At 40.1% G+C, this 16,022-nt stretch overlaps 1 protein-coding gene across 1 annotated transcript in view; it reads left to right on the top strand.

Annotated features, from left to right (window-relative positions):
* Window positions 1-16,022, top strand: part of LOC137291626 (KICSTOR complex protein SZT2-like) — a 114,771-nt gene that overhangs the window by 29,555 nt on the left and 69,194 nt on the right. Inside the window, exons 14-20 of the mRNA XM_067823033.1 lie at window positions 397-462; window positions 1,662-1,865; window positions 2,379-2,696; window positions 4,741-4,968; window positions 5,389-5,467; window positions 5,993-6,093; window positions 7,775-7,937. Coding sequence (XP_067679134.1) covers window positions 397-462; window positions 1,662-1,865; window positions 2,379-2,696; window positions 4,741-4,968; window positions 5,389-5,467; window positions 5,993-6,093; window positions 7,775-7,937 — 1,159 coding nt within the window. The remainder of the gene's footprint in view (window positions 1-396; window positions 463-1,661; window positions 1,866-2,378; window positions 2,697-4,740; window positions 4,969-5,388; window positions 5,468-5,992; window positions 6,094-7,774; window positions 7,938-16,022) is intronic.

The raw sequence follows: 16,022 nt of genomic DNA, 5'->3' as shown, positions 1-16,022 counted from the left end.
TCATTTGAGTGAGTGAGTGAGTTTAGTTTTACGCCGCACTCAGCAATATTACAGCTATATGGCGGCGGTCTGTAAATAATCGAGTCTGGACCAGACAATCCAGTGATCAACAACATGAGCATCGATCTGCGCAATTGGGAACCGATGACACGCGTCAACCAAGTCAGCGAGCCTGACCACCCGATCCCGTTAGTCGCCTCTTACGACAAGCTGAGTCGCCTTTTATGGCAAGCATGGGTTGCTGAAGGCCTATTCTACCCCGGGACCTTCACGGGTAGCCTTCATTTGAATTGATGCAGAAAATCTGAGTATGATGTTACTGGACACTGTTTAATAAAAGAGTATTGTTATTAAATAGGTGAATAGGTGATGTCAGTGTCTGTGTATGTGTTTCAGGGATGCCACTCTCACACAGTTTGCCTCATTTTGGAAGCCTGTCATTCTTCTGGACACCAACATCTGGTAACAAGATTTCATGTACACACATCCATCACCCTTTGTCTGTATCCACATCATCCCCTCAAAATCCATGGGTTCCACTTAGACTGCTTATGTGGTGTAGTGGTTAGAGTGTTCGCCTAGGAGGCGGAAGGCCATGGGTTCAATCCCTAGTCATATCATACCAAAATATGTAATAATGTGGTATTTTTGGTTCCCTGACTGGTGCTCAGCATACTGTTCCACAGCAAGGATTGGTCAGCTTGGAGTCAGTGTAATGTGAATGGGGTGTTCATGCTTAATTACGGCATTTTACCTCGTTGAGCTAGCACTGTAAAACCAGCTAAGTCTGGGCTAGTACAAGCAGCCACACATACACATGCACACCGTCATATGAGCAAACTATTTATTCATAAGTACAATGTTAAACTTCACCTCACCTCACCTCACCTCACCTCACCTCACCTCACCTCACCTCACCTCACCTCACCTCACCTCACCTCACCTCACCTCACCTCACCTCACCTCACCTCACCTCACCTCACCTCACCTCAGTTGCTCACTCGTCATGTCATGGACATACTCTCAAATTCACTCTTGTTAAAAGAATAATTCTGAAAGGATAGAAAGACTGTAACTTCATGAAATGTTCATATCCTTAAGGTATACTTTGTCTTTTGTTTCTGCATTTGAGTTGAAATTCATAATGTCCAGTGTGTGATCTGTGTGTTATTTTATTAACGTATTGCAAGTTATTCATTGGCATCAAATTGGCCAAACCAATCAGATGTTTGTTCATTTACCTTCCTCAAAACCAAAACAATAATTTAACTACACCTCCTAACATAGTAATCTCCTGATTGGCTGATTATAAGATGGGCGGAGTTTGTGTTGCATCAGTACACTGAATGATGTGAGTGACTACATTTTTGTCCACAATTGTATGAAGTGTTAATGATTCTGTTACGTTATTATGGTAGACCTACATAAATTATTTACTTAAACATGTCATTTATCAGGGGTAGATCAAAGGGGGTATGTGTTGGGGGGTGCTCAATTCCCACTCTCCCCTCCAAAAACAGTTACTTTAGGAGCATTTCCCCCTAACCTTTAGACTTCATGATTTATGTGCACCTTTCTCCAAACTCATGGATCAGCCCCTGTTCCCAGTTATTCATGGTAACTGTAGTGCTGGTTTTGTTCACCTGTCATGACAATTTCAGGCAGAAGTGGATGCACACCCACAGAATTGGTTTAGTGTTGGAGCACGACATGCCGCTGCCTAAATACCTGCATGTGCCCAATGCAAGTGGCCGCTTCAACGTGATCCAGTGTCGACAGGCGCTCACGTCCCTCAACATCCACCTGCGTGAGTGGGCCACCTTCGTCCTGATGGAGAATCACTCCTATATCAAACTGCTATTTAGGTCAGTATGTTCATCCCATACTGAGACAATCCTGTATGTCTACATGTCTCTAGCAGTGTAGAGAATGTCAAAGTTTGGCGGTGTCCTTTTAATCTATAGATTACCTGTATGTTTAGAGTTGCCCTTTGTATCTATGCAGTGCCTTGTACATCTAGGCAATGCCCTGTATATTTATGAATTGCACTCTATGCCTCTGTAGTGCCCTGTATGTCTATGCGATGGTCTGTATATCCATATAAGTTATACATGTATCATGTTCTGGGTCTTTCAATCATGAAAAACAATGAGAACACATTCCCCATAAGGTGATTGTACATTATTAAAACAAACGATACGTCCACATGTCAGAAGTGTAGGACTCATTCCACCTGGTGTGATATTTTCACTAGCAGTTAAAATTCAATGGACTAATGTTTCTTTGGGTGAACTGGTGGTCTTATTTTTGTCAAGAAAAATGTCAAATGTAGTGTTCTTTCTTGTTACTTGTTATAATTTTCCTGATTGTTCTATCAGGGACCAGGACAAGCCACCCTCCTTCTTCTGCGTCCTGCGTGTGACTCACAAAGCTCCGCTGATGGTCCTCAGACTGGCCTTCCTAGGTGGAACTCCCAGCCAGGTGCGCAATGATGTCGTCTCCAGCCTTCTCAAGTCAATCAAGGATCTCCGCTTCCCTCAGCGAGGAACTCAGGATGTTGACAAGAGGAAGAAGCTTCCCCGATCGAAACCAGATGCTGCCAAAGTTGATGTGAAGAAACCTCCATTGTTACGAGACTGGTCAGATATACACTGTGGAACCATCCTCACTAAGCCAGCCGAGAAAATACTCATCAGGTAGCTGGTCCAATTTCCTTCTCTGCACTGCATGTGTTTCTGAATATTGCTGTTGTGAATTGTTGTTATAAAAAACAGTTTAAACGAGCTATTTCAGTATCATGACACCTTTACTTTATACAGCTCATTTGATTTTGTAGCTTGTGTTGTAACCTGTTTTTTTACCCATGTGTTACTTCATAAAGGTGTTTCGTTTCGACACATATGTGTCATAACACCTTTGAGTGATTTGATTGGCTAATACGTGAACTTTGACATGACTGGTACTACTTTCATCACTCATTCCATTCATGATTTCCATTCAAAAGTTTTCACACCTGAGAGCATGTAAAACGAAAACACTTCTGTGGGATTAGATAAAATTTATTTCATTTAGTGTGGTTACTAGCATTATTTTCAATTCTATAATAATTCAAGTTTCTTTAATAAAAACGAAAATAAAACAATCTATAAAAATAAGTAAACAAATACGTCTAGTAGGTCTCTCATGAGTGTAAACAAATATGGTGTCGCCCATAAAAGTTGTTGATTTTGTCAAAATTGACGAACAATTGGTTGGAAGAGTTGTAAATATTATCAAGAGATTGAATACCTTCTGCATGTATGTTGTCAAGAGTGTACAGTAACACACAACATCAAAAGACGAGCGGTGCTCTTGTATCTCTATTACTGCCACTGTCTGCTGCATCCATTCGCGTTCTCCCGCACAAACATACTGTCACTGCCATGCGTCCCGTGGTTTCTTATGTAGAGGTCAAAATCACTTCCCAGAATCTGAGCACAACAGGCTTGAAATCATCTTCGTTCGAGGTTGCAGGCTGTGTTTTCAGACCCAATTTTCGGTGGAGTCTTCAACCATAAACATTGATTCTCGACAAGTGGGAATTCCAAGCCGAGATGAGAAGGCGTCACTGGCATCCTGCGCAAAACATCGCCGAATTATTTACAGTAACTCGTCCTCCTATGAAGAACATTAAGCTAATTGAGACATACTGTTCCCTGTTATTCACATTCATCTTTGCTGTTGAGTTTGCCGCTTCTAATTAAATGCTGTAAGTAGGATAATAATTAGGATACAAAACTCATTCCCTTTCTTGATATGAAAGGGGAAGCTCGTTAAATATCCTATAAGTCTTCCCATCTGTTTGTTCGTCATTAGCTTTTTCATTTTGGGATAGTTCCTTTGAAAGGATGGAGCCTTGAACTAAATGTTGTGTGAAAGATCTTTGTTCTGTCTCTAAACAGTGTTCATAGATATCCAACTTTAAGCATGGCTACCAGATATGGATTACATGGCTACCAGATATGGATTACATTTTAATACAGTATAACATGCATGTCGAGCCTATGTTAAGATTTAATCAAGCTGCAAACTTTTGACCTTCACATACCTCATTTGTTCAACTGTCAGTCCATTTTGCTATCACCTCTGAAACTACAAGGTCAGCAAAGCTGACTGTTTGAGATTTCTATATGCTAATGTTGTAATCAGAATAGCTGCCCCACGGCTGTGTGCACCTGGGAAGTAACTTTCATTCTGAATGTTGCAGAAAATTACATTCACTCACCCTCTGCGACACAAACTCTGTGTGATTTTTTAGAAAGAAGAATAGGCTGAAACACATACCTATCCTATCTGGGGTATCTGGAGTTGTCTCCCATTAGTTTTAGGATGAATTTGTAGTGAACTGCATGACAGTGATTGAGAAACTAAATCATGTGATGTCATTGTCTGCAAGTTAGTTTCAAAATCTTTGAAATACATGTTTCACGTAACAGAAAATAGTGTTATAAACTACCTGCTTAACATGGCTTCCAGTCAGCTGTATTGTGTAATGTTTACCCAAGTCTAAGAAGGTGTCTGCAGATGTGTGTTTGTGTGAATCACACAAATGAAACAAGATACTGGGGGACATTTGGTTGTTTCACATATGTCATTTGTGCATGGTTTCTACAGCTATCTAATAACATGGAATTACATCTGAAATAATGATTATTGTCAAGATGACATAATATGATCAATATATATATATATACTTTTCAGATATGAGCGTCAGCCTGTTGACATGACCATTCTGGAGGATCCAACAAAAGACGTCCCCAGCTTCTACTTACTGGCGCCAATGGCCAACTCAATGAAGTCTGCTGCTAGTATGTTCAACACACTGTCCTGCTATCTCCACCACCAACGCTGGATCTGGACTGTTCGGCAGAATGCTGTCACTCCCATCAGCCTCCCGGCAATTGGCAGAGTACTCATGACTCTAGCCAAGTTAGTAAATATGATGATAAAACTCTTAGTTTGTTAAGTTCCTGTGTCTTTAATTTTTTAAGGAATGCATGTTGTCATCATGATTACTTTTGGAATTTGAAACTCTTTGCGTGAAAAGTATGTTTGTTTTTTTGCTAACTGTAGAGATATTTTTGATGCTTACATGACACATTCAAATGTCACTGTACAGTATGTCACTGTAATGAGAAGTACTTTTATCTTGCCATGCAGTGTAATGAGCAAGCAAGGGAGATAACTCTGCAAACGTGCAACTTCTTGAATACAATGGGTGTGATATTTCTGTGTAGATACTAACACCATTACCAGGCTTATTACATTACAGCAATAAGATTATCTCCCTTGCTCATCTTAAGAACTTAGATGCCATTAAATAAGTGGTGTTTTTGGTTTTCTTAATAGGATTCGTCTTCAGGAGGGATTTCATTTTGCCCTTACCAAAGCAGGGATTGTCAACATGATTCTTGAAGTTGATATGAAGGTGAGAAGCTGTTACACTATTGAGGACCCAGTCAGTACTGATATGCTGTAAATTGTAAATGATAGTGTTATAAAAAGTTCATGTAAAACTTTGTGTTCATGATGGGGGTGATGTGTTCATATATCAGTGTAATAGAAAGAAAACAGACATTCTCAATGTAGGATCTTGTAGGAATTGTCATGAAAGATCTCAGACAATTTATAACGAGGCCTTGGACAGCTCAGTATAAGCTTCTGACAGGCAATGTAGGATACTGACAAGCTAATGGCGAAACCATATGTAGGATGTTGACAGGCTTCTTACAAGTCAGTTAGGGGCTTTTTGACTTCAAGACACATTTAGGCTCTAAAATTCTTTTGATAAATATACGGAAATCTCATAAAAGGAAACTTTCATGTTTATGACTTCTATTTAAAAACTTGACAAAAGAAACCAGTTGCAGTTTTATTTGCAGCTCAGTACATTCTATATAGTGGTGCTATATGTTTGTATGTGACCAAGGGAACATGTGACTTCGTGTTGTAGGACCTGGAAGCAGATGAGGGTGATGCATCGAACAATGAGCCTGACTCCTGTCTCATCCAGTATATAATCTTTCCTCCTCATAACAAGACCACCAGAGACAGGTGTGTACTTGCTGCAGGATTTGGGCATATCCACACAACCATGAATCAAGCACATGCACATAATGCACACAATCAGTAGTTAAGCACATGCCTATAATGTGCACAATATAAGTTATCACATCATGTGGAGGGAAATACAGGGTTCTATCAGTCCCGAGTCCCGTACGAGGGACTGATAAAACCCTGTATTTCCCTCGACAGGATGTGATAACGCATTTATCTAGCTGAATGTTTTCACTAAATGTCGCAATCATTTATTAAGCACATGACTAATGTCATAATCATTAATTAAGCACATGACTGTAATGTTGCAATCATTAATTAAGCACATGACTGCAATGTCGCAATCATTAATTAAGCACATGACTGTAATGTCACAATCATTAATTAAGCACATGACTGTAATGTTGCAATCATTAATTAAGCTCATGACTGTAATGTCGCTATCATTAATTAAGCACATGACTGTAATGCCACTATCATTAATTAAGCACATGACTGTAATGCCACTATCATTAATTAAGCACATGACTTTAATGCCACTATCATTAATTAAGCACATGACTGTAATGTCGCAATCATTAATTAAGCACATGACTGTAATGTTGCAATCATTAATTAAGCACACGACTGTAATGCCACTATCATTAATTAAGCACATGACTGTAATGCCACTATCATTAATTAAGCACATGACTGTAATGCCACTATCATTAATTAAGCACATGACTGTAATGCCACTATCATTAATTAAGCATGTGCCCATAATGCTCACAATCATAGGTTCACAGTGTAAAACTGTCTATGCTATTATTGCCTATGGTCAGAGTTTTCCTGCCTTGAGTTAACAACAGAACAGAACTTTAAGTAATTTTTGGCTGAGGCTGTTTAAAACCTAGAGATTTAAGGTTTATGATGAAGGTAAGATTAAGGAAACACCTCCCTTTGATCTCTTAGCAACATCAAAGGAGTCCTCTTTGAATAAAGAATAAAATGTGTGAATGAACGATTTGAATGGTCCCCCACCTTATACATCCAACTTTGGACTGGTGCTGACCAACTGTACATATATCAGTGATGGCTGGTATATTGCTTGGGGCATATCTTACATTAACATCGGTCAAACACTCAGCTGCTTGGCTGTTGCACTTACAGCAGGCCGGTCTCTTTCAGCCAGGAAAACAGGAGTGTAATGCACACTTTTCCTCCCCCCAGTGAAGCATTGTTTTGTCGGTCAAATAATGCAAAATGTATTGTAATAGTTCACAGGTTAGAAATAGATGCTACAAACATGTGTTAATCAGGAGCTTTGCCTTTGCAAGCTGCTCAGAAATATTATGGCCAAGACATTTCCATGTCATCTGACATGAATTTACAGTTCTCATTATGTATCACGCATAGTGACGTTGCTGTATTGTTTCTTCCTGAGTAGAAACTTTCAGGTGATGCACGATTATAGTGAGTTCAGTGTGGCTAAAGGTGGTTCAGCGGACTAAGGTGTTGCAACTGAATTAGAGTTTGCACCACCATTTCAGCTTGAGTATGTTTCTAAGTAGACCAGCCCTGTATCAGTGCTCATGGCATTCATGGCGTTCCCCCAAGTGGTAAAATTCCAAGATAGGCATCACTCTAGCATCCCACAATCTGATGAAAGAGTTTACCCTTATTCCCTCACTCACAGTGTGTCCGAGGAAGACATGGATGAGATGGAGACAACGGAAGCTGATGGAGAGCTGCAGATCGTGACTGAGTGTTGGGTGGAGCCCCAGTATGGAGTCTCTGTCAACAACACCCCTGAGAGGACACACTTCAACTTTAAAACACACCAGGAGATAGGGAAGTCTGTGAGTATATCTTCTCCATTGCTACTTTCTTTACCTGGTTTACAGAAATATCTTTGTGTAAAAATATTTGTGAGTGTAAATTTTACATTAAAATGTTTTGATATGTATAGTGCTACTTTAGTCAGAGTTACTTCCCTTTCCATATTGAGGTACATGTCTATTTTTGCATTTGCAAATGGCATGTAGAAAAGACTGTCTTCATATTTGTTTGTTGTCCAGTGTGGTTATTTGTGGCTTGCTGTTCTGTAAACCAAGTAAAGGAAATGGCATACATGCATAATGAAGTTTTTTGTCTCACACTGTTGCTCACAGTTGGTAAGAGAATGTTGCTGAGGCACTCATTATTCTGAAATATCAGAGAGATGCAAACATCTGAAAACAGGTGTTGTGTTTGTTTTTGCTGTCATTGTGTTTCAGTTTATTTCCAGCTTATATCAAAGATGCTTTTGTCTCTTCACCTTTGAAGTAACTAGACATGATTGTACAATGTGAGGAAATATTTGACATTTTTAGAGAGTACCTCATACCTATGTTAACGTTCCTTGTAACCTTATAGTGACATGTGTTATGGGAACGTGTTGTACTGTTGAATATGTACAAAGTATTTTATTTGTTTTGTGTTTAAAGAAATATTTACATACATTCATGGATCACCATATTGATAATCATTAGTTCAGTTCGATGAAGGAAAGTTCATCTTGGTATTGTGGAAGTAAGTCAGATCCATACACAATGCCAAGACAGACTTGATATCGATGTTGCCTGTGTGGACTTAATCAGGACACCTCTACAGTGGGTTTGGGCTGCTGAACATAGCCAACTATGATATCTTCTTAACACTACTATGGAGGACTCAGTCTACATGCCGACCCTCTGACTCATCCTTTCAACTAATCTCCTAGCTCAACAAAGGAAGACTTGATTGGATTACGTTTCCCCTGACACTACCAAGGAAGACTCATCCTCCTAACTGATCTTCTAGCTGAACAAATGAAGACTTGATTGGTTTACGTATCACCTGACACTACCACGGAAGACTCATGCTGCTAACTGACAGGCATGATCAACTGTCAACCACTAACAAGGAAGACTTGATTAACCTTCATTCTCTAGCGCAACCAAGGACTAACATTGGTTTACAGATCATCCACCACTCACAGAAGAAACATAGTCTGCATACAGATCCTAAAACACTACCACTGAAGACTTGTCCAGCTTTGAGATGCAGGTATACTGCGAAAACAGTCAACACTCACAGATGCTCTTGACACAGTTTGATGTCACTTCGTGTTATGGTCCTGGAAGTATCTACAGTTTGGTTTGTGACTACTTGATCTGATAGCATGGATGAATATATGGAACAGACTGCTAAGTACATGTAATGTAGACACAAACAGTGTAGATCATGACAAACATGTCAACAGACGATATAGATGATGACAAACACTTCATCAGCTGCAAGTATTGTTAAACAGACAGCATAGATGCTGAGAAACATTTCATCAGCTCCAAGTATTGTTAAACAGACAGCGTCGATGCTGAGAAACATTTCATCAGCTGCAAGTATTGTTAAACAGACAGCGTCGATGCTGAGAAACATTTCATCAGCTGCAAGTATTGTTAAACAGACAGCATAGATGCTGAGAAACATTTCATCAGCTGCAAGTATTGTTAAACAGACAGCGTCGATGCTGAGAAACATTTCATCAGCTCCAAGTATTGTTAAACAGACAGCATGGATGATGAGAAACATTTCATCAGCTGCAAGTATTGTTAAACAGACAGCGTCGATGCTGAGAAACATTTCATCAGCTGCAAGTATTGTTAAACAGACAGCATCGATGCTGAGAAACATTTCATCAGCTGCAAGTATTGTTAAACAGACAGCATAGATGCTGAGAAACATTTCATCAGCTGCAAGTATTGTTAAACAGACAGCGTCGATGCTGAGAAACATTTCATCAGCTGCAAGTATTGTTAAACAGACAGCGTCGATGCTGAGAAACATTTCATCAGCTCCAAGTATTGTTAAACAGACAGCGTCGATGCTGAGAAACATTTCATCAGCTGCAAGTATTGTTAAACAGACAGCGTCGATGCTGAGAAACATTTCATCAAATGCAAGTATTGTTGAACCTGAAGAGATGCAGTTCTTGCATTTGATGTAAATGTTCAACCTGATGTCAGCTCAGAATATACATTATGGCACATTGACAAAGCTTGTCATTTATTCACTGCACTATAAGGCATTAAATGTCATATTTTGTAAAGTTTGAAAAGCAGAGGCTTGTTGACTAGGATTGTGATTTATATGCTACACTGACCGAAGAATTATGTGCACTTGTTGACCAGGATTGTGATTTATATGCTACACTGACCGAAGAATTATGTGCACTTATTGGGATTTATCTCAATCTACTGTGGTGATTTACATCTCAAAGGCTACCGCGTGAGAAAGAAATGGAAATAGAAAATTACTATAAATGGGTCAGATACCCTTACAAAACTTGTATGCAGTTAAATATAAAACTTAGAAACTGTTTTCCTTGTAAGCAGCGGTGTAGCTACCATTCCCAAAAAAACACCCCCATAACAAACCGGGTTTACACATGATTGTTGCAAAAATGCTTTGGTAAGCGCTCAATAACATTTTAATAACATTTTAACCTATCACCATTGCATGGAACAACTGGCCTCTGATGATCCTGATAAGTAGTTATGATGTCTTGTAAATTTCCCAGGCCATATCACCACATTCCCCCTTCCCTTGTTTCTCTTTCACTCTCCATCTGGTTCCCCATCCACCTCACTCACCCACTTTCTCTCCCTTTCCCTCTCCCTCTTTCTGTTACAATGTGTTTCCCCTACTTGTCCTTTCTCCCACTTCTTCCTTTAACCTCCCTCCCTGCCTTTCCTCTTTCCATCTCAGTCGTCTTGCCTTCCTCTCTTCCTTCTTCCCATCACAAACTCCCTGCCTTCTTGTCTTCACCCGTTTTCCTATTTCAACCACTCTGCAGGCCTCTCTTCCCCACCTCTACCTATCTCAACCTACTGTCTTAAGTTTCTTCCACCTCTCTTCCCATCTCAACCTCCCTGCCTTCCTCTCTTCCTCCCCTCTTCCCTTCTCAACCTCTCCTCCTTTTCTTCCTCCCTTCTTCCCATCTGTACCCGTGAAGGTCCCGGGGTAGAATAGGCCTTCAGCATATGTCATCGGTTCCCAATTGCGCAGATCGATGCTCATGTTGTTGATCACTGGATTGTCTGATCCAGACTTGATTATATACAGACCGGCGCCATATAGCTGGAATACTGCTGAGTGCGGCGTAAAACTAAACTCACTCGCTCACTCACTCTTCCCATCTGAATCTTCCCATCATCACTCTTCCCATCTGCCTCTTTTCTTCCTCCCCACTTCCTATCTCAACCTCTCCTCCTCTTTTTCTTCCTCTCCACTCCTCCTCTCCTCCTCTTTTTCTTCCTTCCCTCTTCCTTTCTCAACATCTCTCCTCTTTTTCTCTGCCTTCCTCTCTTCCTCCCCACTTCCTATCTCAACCTCTCCTCCTCTTTTTCTTCCTCTCCTCTTCCTATCTCAACCTCTCTGCCTTCCTCTCTTCCTCCTCACTTCCTATCTCAACCTCTTCTCTTTTTCTTCCTCTCCTCTTCCTATCTCAACCTCTCTGCCTTCCTCTCTTCTTCCTCACTTCCTATCTCAACCTCTCCTCTTTTTCTTCCTTTCCTCTTCCTATCTCAACCTCTCTGCCCTCCTCTCTTCCTCCTCACTTCCTGTCTCAATCTCTCCTAGTCTTTTACTTCCTTCCCACTTCCTATCTCAACTTCTCCTCCTCTTTTTCTTCCTCCCCACTTCCTATCTCAACCTCTCTGCCTTCTTCTCTTCCTCCCCACTTCCTATCTCAACCTCTCCTCCTCTTTTTCTTCCTTTCCTCTTCCTATCTCAACCTCTCTGCCCTCCTCTCTTCCTTCCCTCTTCCCATCTCTTCTCAGTCTCCCTGTTCACTTTTTTTCTTTCCCTGCATCCCTTTCTTCCTCCCATCTTTGCATTTCTTAACCTTCCTGTCCCCTTTTCTTCTTCACCTTTGTCAATCTCGTCACCTTTCCTCTCTTCCACCTCTCTCTATCTCTTTATTCTTTCTACATTTATTGTGTTTGTGTAATCTGCAGCAACTTCAGCCAGAATGTATCAACCAGCTTATACCGCCCTTTATCAGTCTATTGCTGTGCATGTAACTCTACCAGGCAGTTGAAACTGTGAACTTTGTCTTATTATAAGATAAGTGCTTACTGATTCACAATGACTCAAGTCACAGATAGTACGAGGGCCTTGTGTTTTGACATGATCGCATGTTGTTCGACTCAAGTTTGGACTTGGAACATTATTGTACTTCAAGTGAAAGTTGATAGCGAATGATATTCACCTGAGATCACTGAGTGCAATGGGCTTTGGATATTTTGTAGATTTGTATTAGTGACCCATTCAGATGGAAAGGTTTCACATTCCCACGTGTCCACATTTCAGATTGGTGACTAGAATATTTACTGGACTAAAGATGACTGCAGCTATGTCTAGAACCCTTCCCTTTGAAATTTCTACCTGCTGTTACCCCAAACCAATGCATCTCTAGTGAAGAAGCATCCTTCACATGGCACCGGTGTTGAATTGCTGTCACTAGCACTGGACACGGTTACCAGTGTAGCACAAAACGCTCATCAAACTATGCATATTGCAGTGCTTTATTTTAGGATGGATGGTAGATGAATGTATGAGTGGATGGTGGATGGATGTGTGGCTGGATGGTGGATGGATGGTGGATGGATGTGATGCTTGGATGGTGGGTGGATGGATGTGTGGGAGGATGGATGTGATGGGTGGATAGTGGAAGGATCTCTGTGTGGATGGATGTGTGGGTGAATGAATGGTGGATGGATCTGTGGGTGGATGGTGGATGGATGTGCTGGGTGGATGGTGGATGGTGGATGGATGTGTGGGTGAATGAGTGGTGGATGGATCTGTGGGTGGATGGTGGATGGATCCAAGCGAAATTGGAACCGCACAGGGTTCCCCTTGACGCATAAATCCTGCGAATGTGGCGCAATGTAAAGTGAAAATATGCATTAAAAAAAACCCTGTGTCTATTCTGATGCAATAAAATTGCTAATCAAAACCACACAATTCAATGCTGTAGGTAATAAATGTAACTAACCTGATTTCTGGTTTCAAACTGATTCGAATGTACACATGATAATTCTTTAGACTTCAGACTTACAGGCATATACCCGAAATTATTCGTCGAAAATCTATTATCTTTGTAAATTGTTTGACCCCTAAATTTGGCTTTTGACTCCCAAAAGAATCTGGAGAGTCAGCCTGACTCCCAAATATAAATGTCTAGGGGGAACCCTGAACTGCACCTTTGAGATTTGTAGACAGACGCTCTACCACACGGTCATGGGCTGACAGAAGAAGTGTGGTTGAATTATCTATTTATAGTCACTGTCATTAAATTGATTTTACTTGCACTTCAGTCATTGCTATGTGATTTCATTAAATGATCATCATCGTTATATTTATGTATGACTAACAGTATATGTGTTAGAGAAAACACTTCTCCTCGGTTTGGGTAGAAAATGTAAAACCATCGGAGTCAGGAAATCCCTCCCCCTCCGGTTTTACAATTTCTACCAAAACCTCGAAGGCATGTTTTCTCCCATACATACATACATATTGCACAGATTATGTGTACAGTCACACTGGTATTTGAAGATCTTGAAGAGAGATGTTGCAAGTAAGTCATTTAAAGTTTGCCTTTATTTAGCAGTCATTGTTTAATCAGCCAAGTAAACTTAATCACTCATAAATCTAGTAACTGAAGCCATGAGCACCAGTATATACAACAGGGAAATGACAACATACATTAACCAAAACTGGGAGTCTGACCATCTGGTTAGTCACCTCTTATGGCAAGCAAAGGTTGCTGAAAACCAGTTTAGTAATAATAGAATACTAGTTTAATCTAAACTGATCACATAAATCAGAAGCCTATTTAAAGGATTGGGTGGGTTAGGGTTAAGTGTTGTTAAGGTGTTCACTTGTCATACTGAAGACCTGGTTTTGATTGTGAAGTCCATTTCTGGTATCCCTTGCCAATATTGCTAAAAGCAGCAGAAACCCAAGTCAGTCACTCACCATTTAAAGGGTAACTTGTAGTAATATTTATTTCACAAATACCAAACACTGACTGGTTTTGCTGTGATTTGAAAATTCAGTTTCAAGATTGGAGGATGAACAAGAACTCAAAACAAAATACCAGGAACACTGCAGTTGATTACTGCAGTTAGCAGCTGTCCACTGTAGGTCACTTGGTGCTGTCTGGAGTTTGTCTGTTGTTCAACATTCTGTGTTGGTTTGTGTAACAATCTGTTTGATGAGTGAATGAGTGTAGTTTTATGCAGCTTTTAGCACTATTCCCTTAATATCACTGGTGGAGTGGTAGAAGACAGACAGCACAAATGGTCTTATATACACTGTACCCGTATGAAGACTAGAACTATGGACTTGATGTGTGACTGCATCAACAACTAGACTATCCCACCACCCCAAGTTTAATGACAGTATAACTGGTGTCTGTATGTTTATGAAGAGTTGTTTACTGCTGGATATATTTACAGATTCAATTCTAAATTCATTTGAAGTTTGTTGTGACTTCCAGTTGGTTGAAGTGAAGTCCATTTGTAAAGTTGCATATTTAGCAGAAACTGATGTGTTTGGTGTTACTCATAGAGAATCCATCTAATTAGATTTGGCCTCCCGTAACATCTACTAGATATAAGAGGCAGCTAAATCCACTGGGTGGCTAGGCTTGATGACAATTTTTAATGGCGAGTGAACATTCTTTGACAACAGGAATTATTGCTGTAAAGATCAGTCACTAGACTGATTGTTGCACATTTAATTATGTATAAGGTGTTGTCAGAAAAGCTGTAAAGGGCTGTGTTAAACAAAGAAAAATCACAGATTAACAGATATTTGATTGCAAGGAATTATTTGTAATGTCATAGCCACGACTAAACAGTGATGAAAATGTATATTATTGTTGACCTCTTTAGTTGATTCTTTGCCTTGTAAGTTTTATCTCTTAAAAGTATTCCAGCCCCAATATATATTTGTATATTGTAACCAGATCTATTGTACTAACATTTGTACACACCCCTTTATGAAATACATTAGTTATATGAACACCTCCAAGCATTATGACGTGTTAAATCCATCCACTTTCCACTCTATATCTATCTCCCCATTGTGTTTCTATCTTATCTTGGAGACAACAATGCTGGCCAGTCTACCTTTGACCACCTTGGCCAGCCATGTGACTGATGTAGATTTCACGATTGACATCTTGTCTATCACATGCTGATTGTTAATAGCATGTCTTGCCATGTAATGCCGGTCGTATCTTTCATGACGACACTATTGTCCTTGTAGTCGGCTGATAGCAAAATGAAATATTTCCTGGACATGCTGTGTATGCAGATTTAATGTGGCTTATTTTTATTGGTAGTTTTTGAGGGGGAGGAAATATGAAATAGACGTGTCATTGTGTACAATTATAAGAATAGTTCCTTCTTACATTATAACCATTAAGTCCTATGTCGTCTCTCAGTCACTCTGTAATTAGGTTGAAGGTCACACTGTCATGTATATCATTTTAAGAGACATCCTCTATATATAATTGTTGTGATGAAAATCCTATTTTCTGCATCTTTCTGATGCACTGCAACTGTGTATGTAAAAGACAGGAAACTGTCACTATTTGTCTCTGTTTCCAGATGTAAAAGTCATAAGGTGTTGATCACCTCTAAAAATATTTGTTTGCTATTTTACGCTGTAATCCATGCCAACATGGCAGGAAACCACGACTTCTCTCAACCTATAACGCTGTTCAACTAGATGCTTATACGGGTATTTGGAACAGGTATTTGAAGATCCGGGTTTAAAGTGGTCGTCAGTAACACATGCTTGTCTTAAGGTGTGACTTATGGGATTGGGTGGTCGGGCTCACTGACTTGGTT

Source organism: Haliotis asinina, chromosome 7 (assembly GCF_037392515.1).
Source record: "Haliotis asinina isolate JCU_RB_2024 chromosome 7, JCU_Hal_asi_v2, whole genome shotgun sequence".
NCBI lineage: Eukaryota > Metazoa > Mollusca > Gastropoda > Lepetellida > Haliotidae > Haliotis > Haliotis asinina.
The sequence above is the reverse complement of the archived record's forward strand: the minus strand, read 5'-3'. Positions and strand labels throughout refer to the sequence as shown.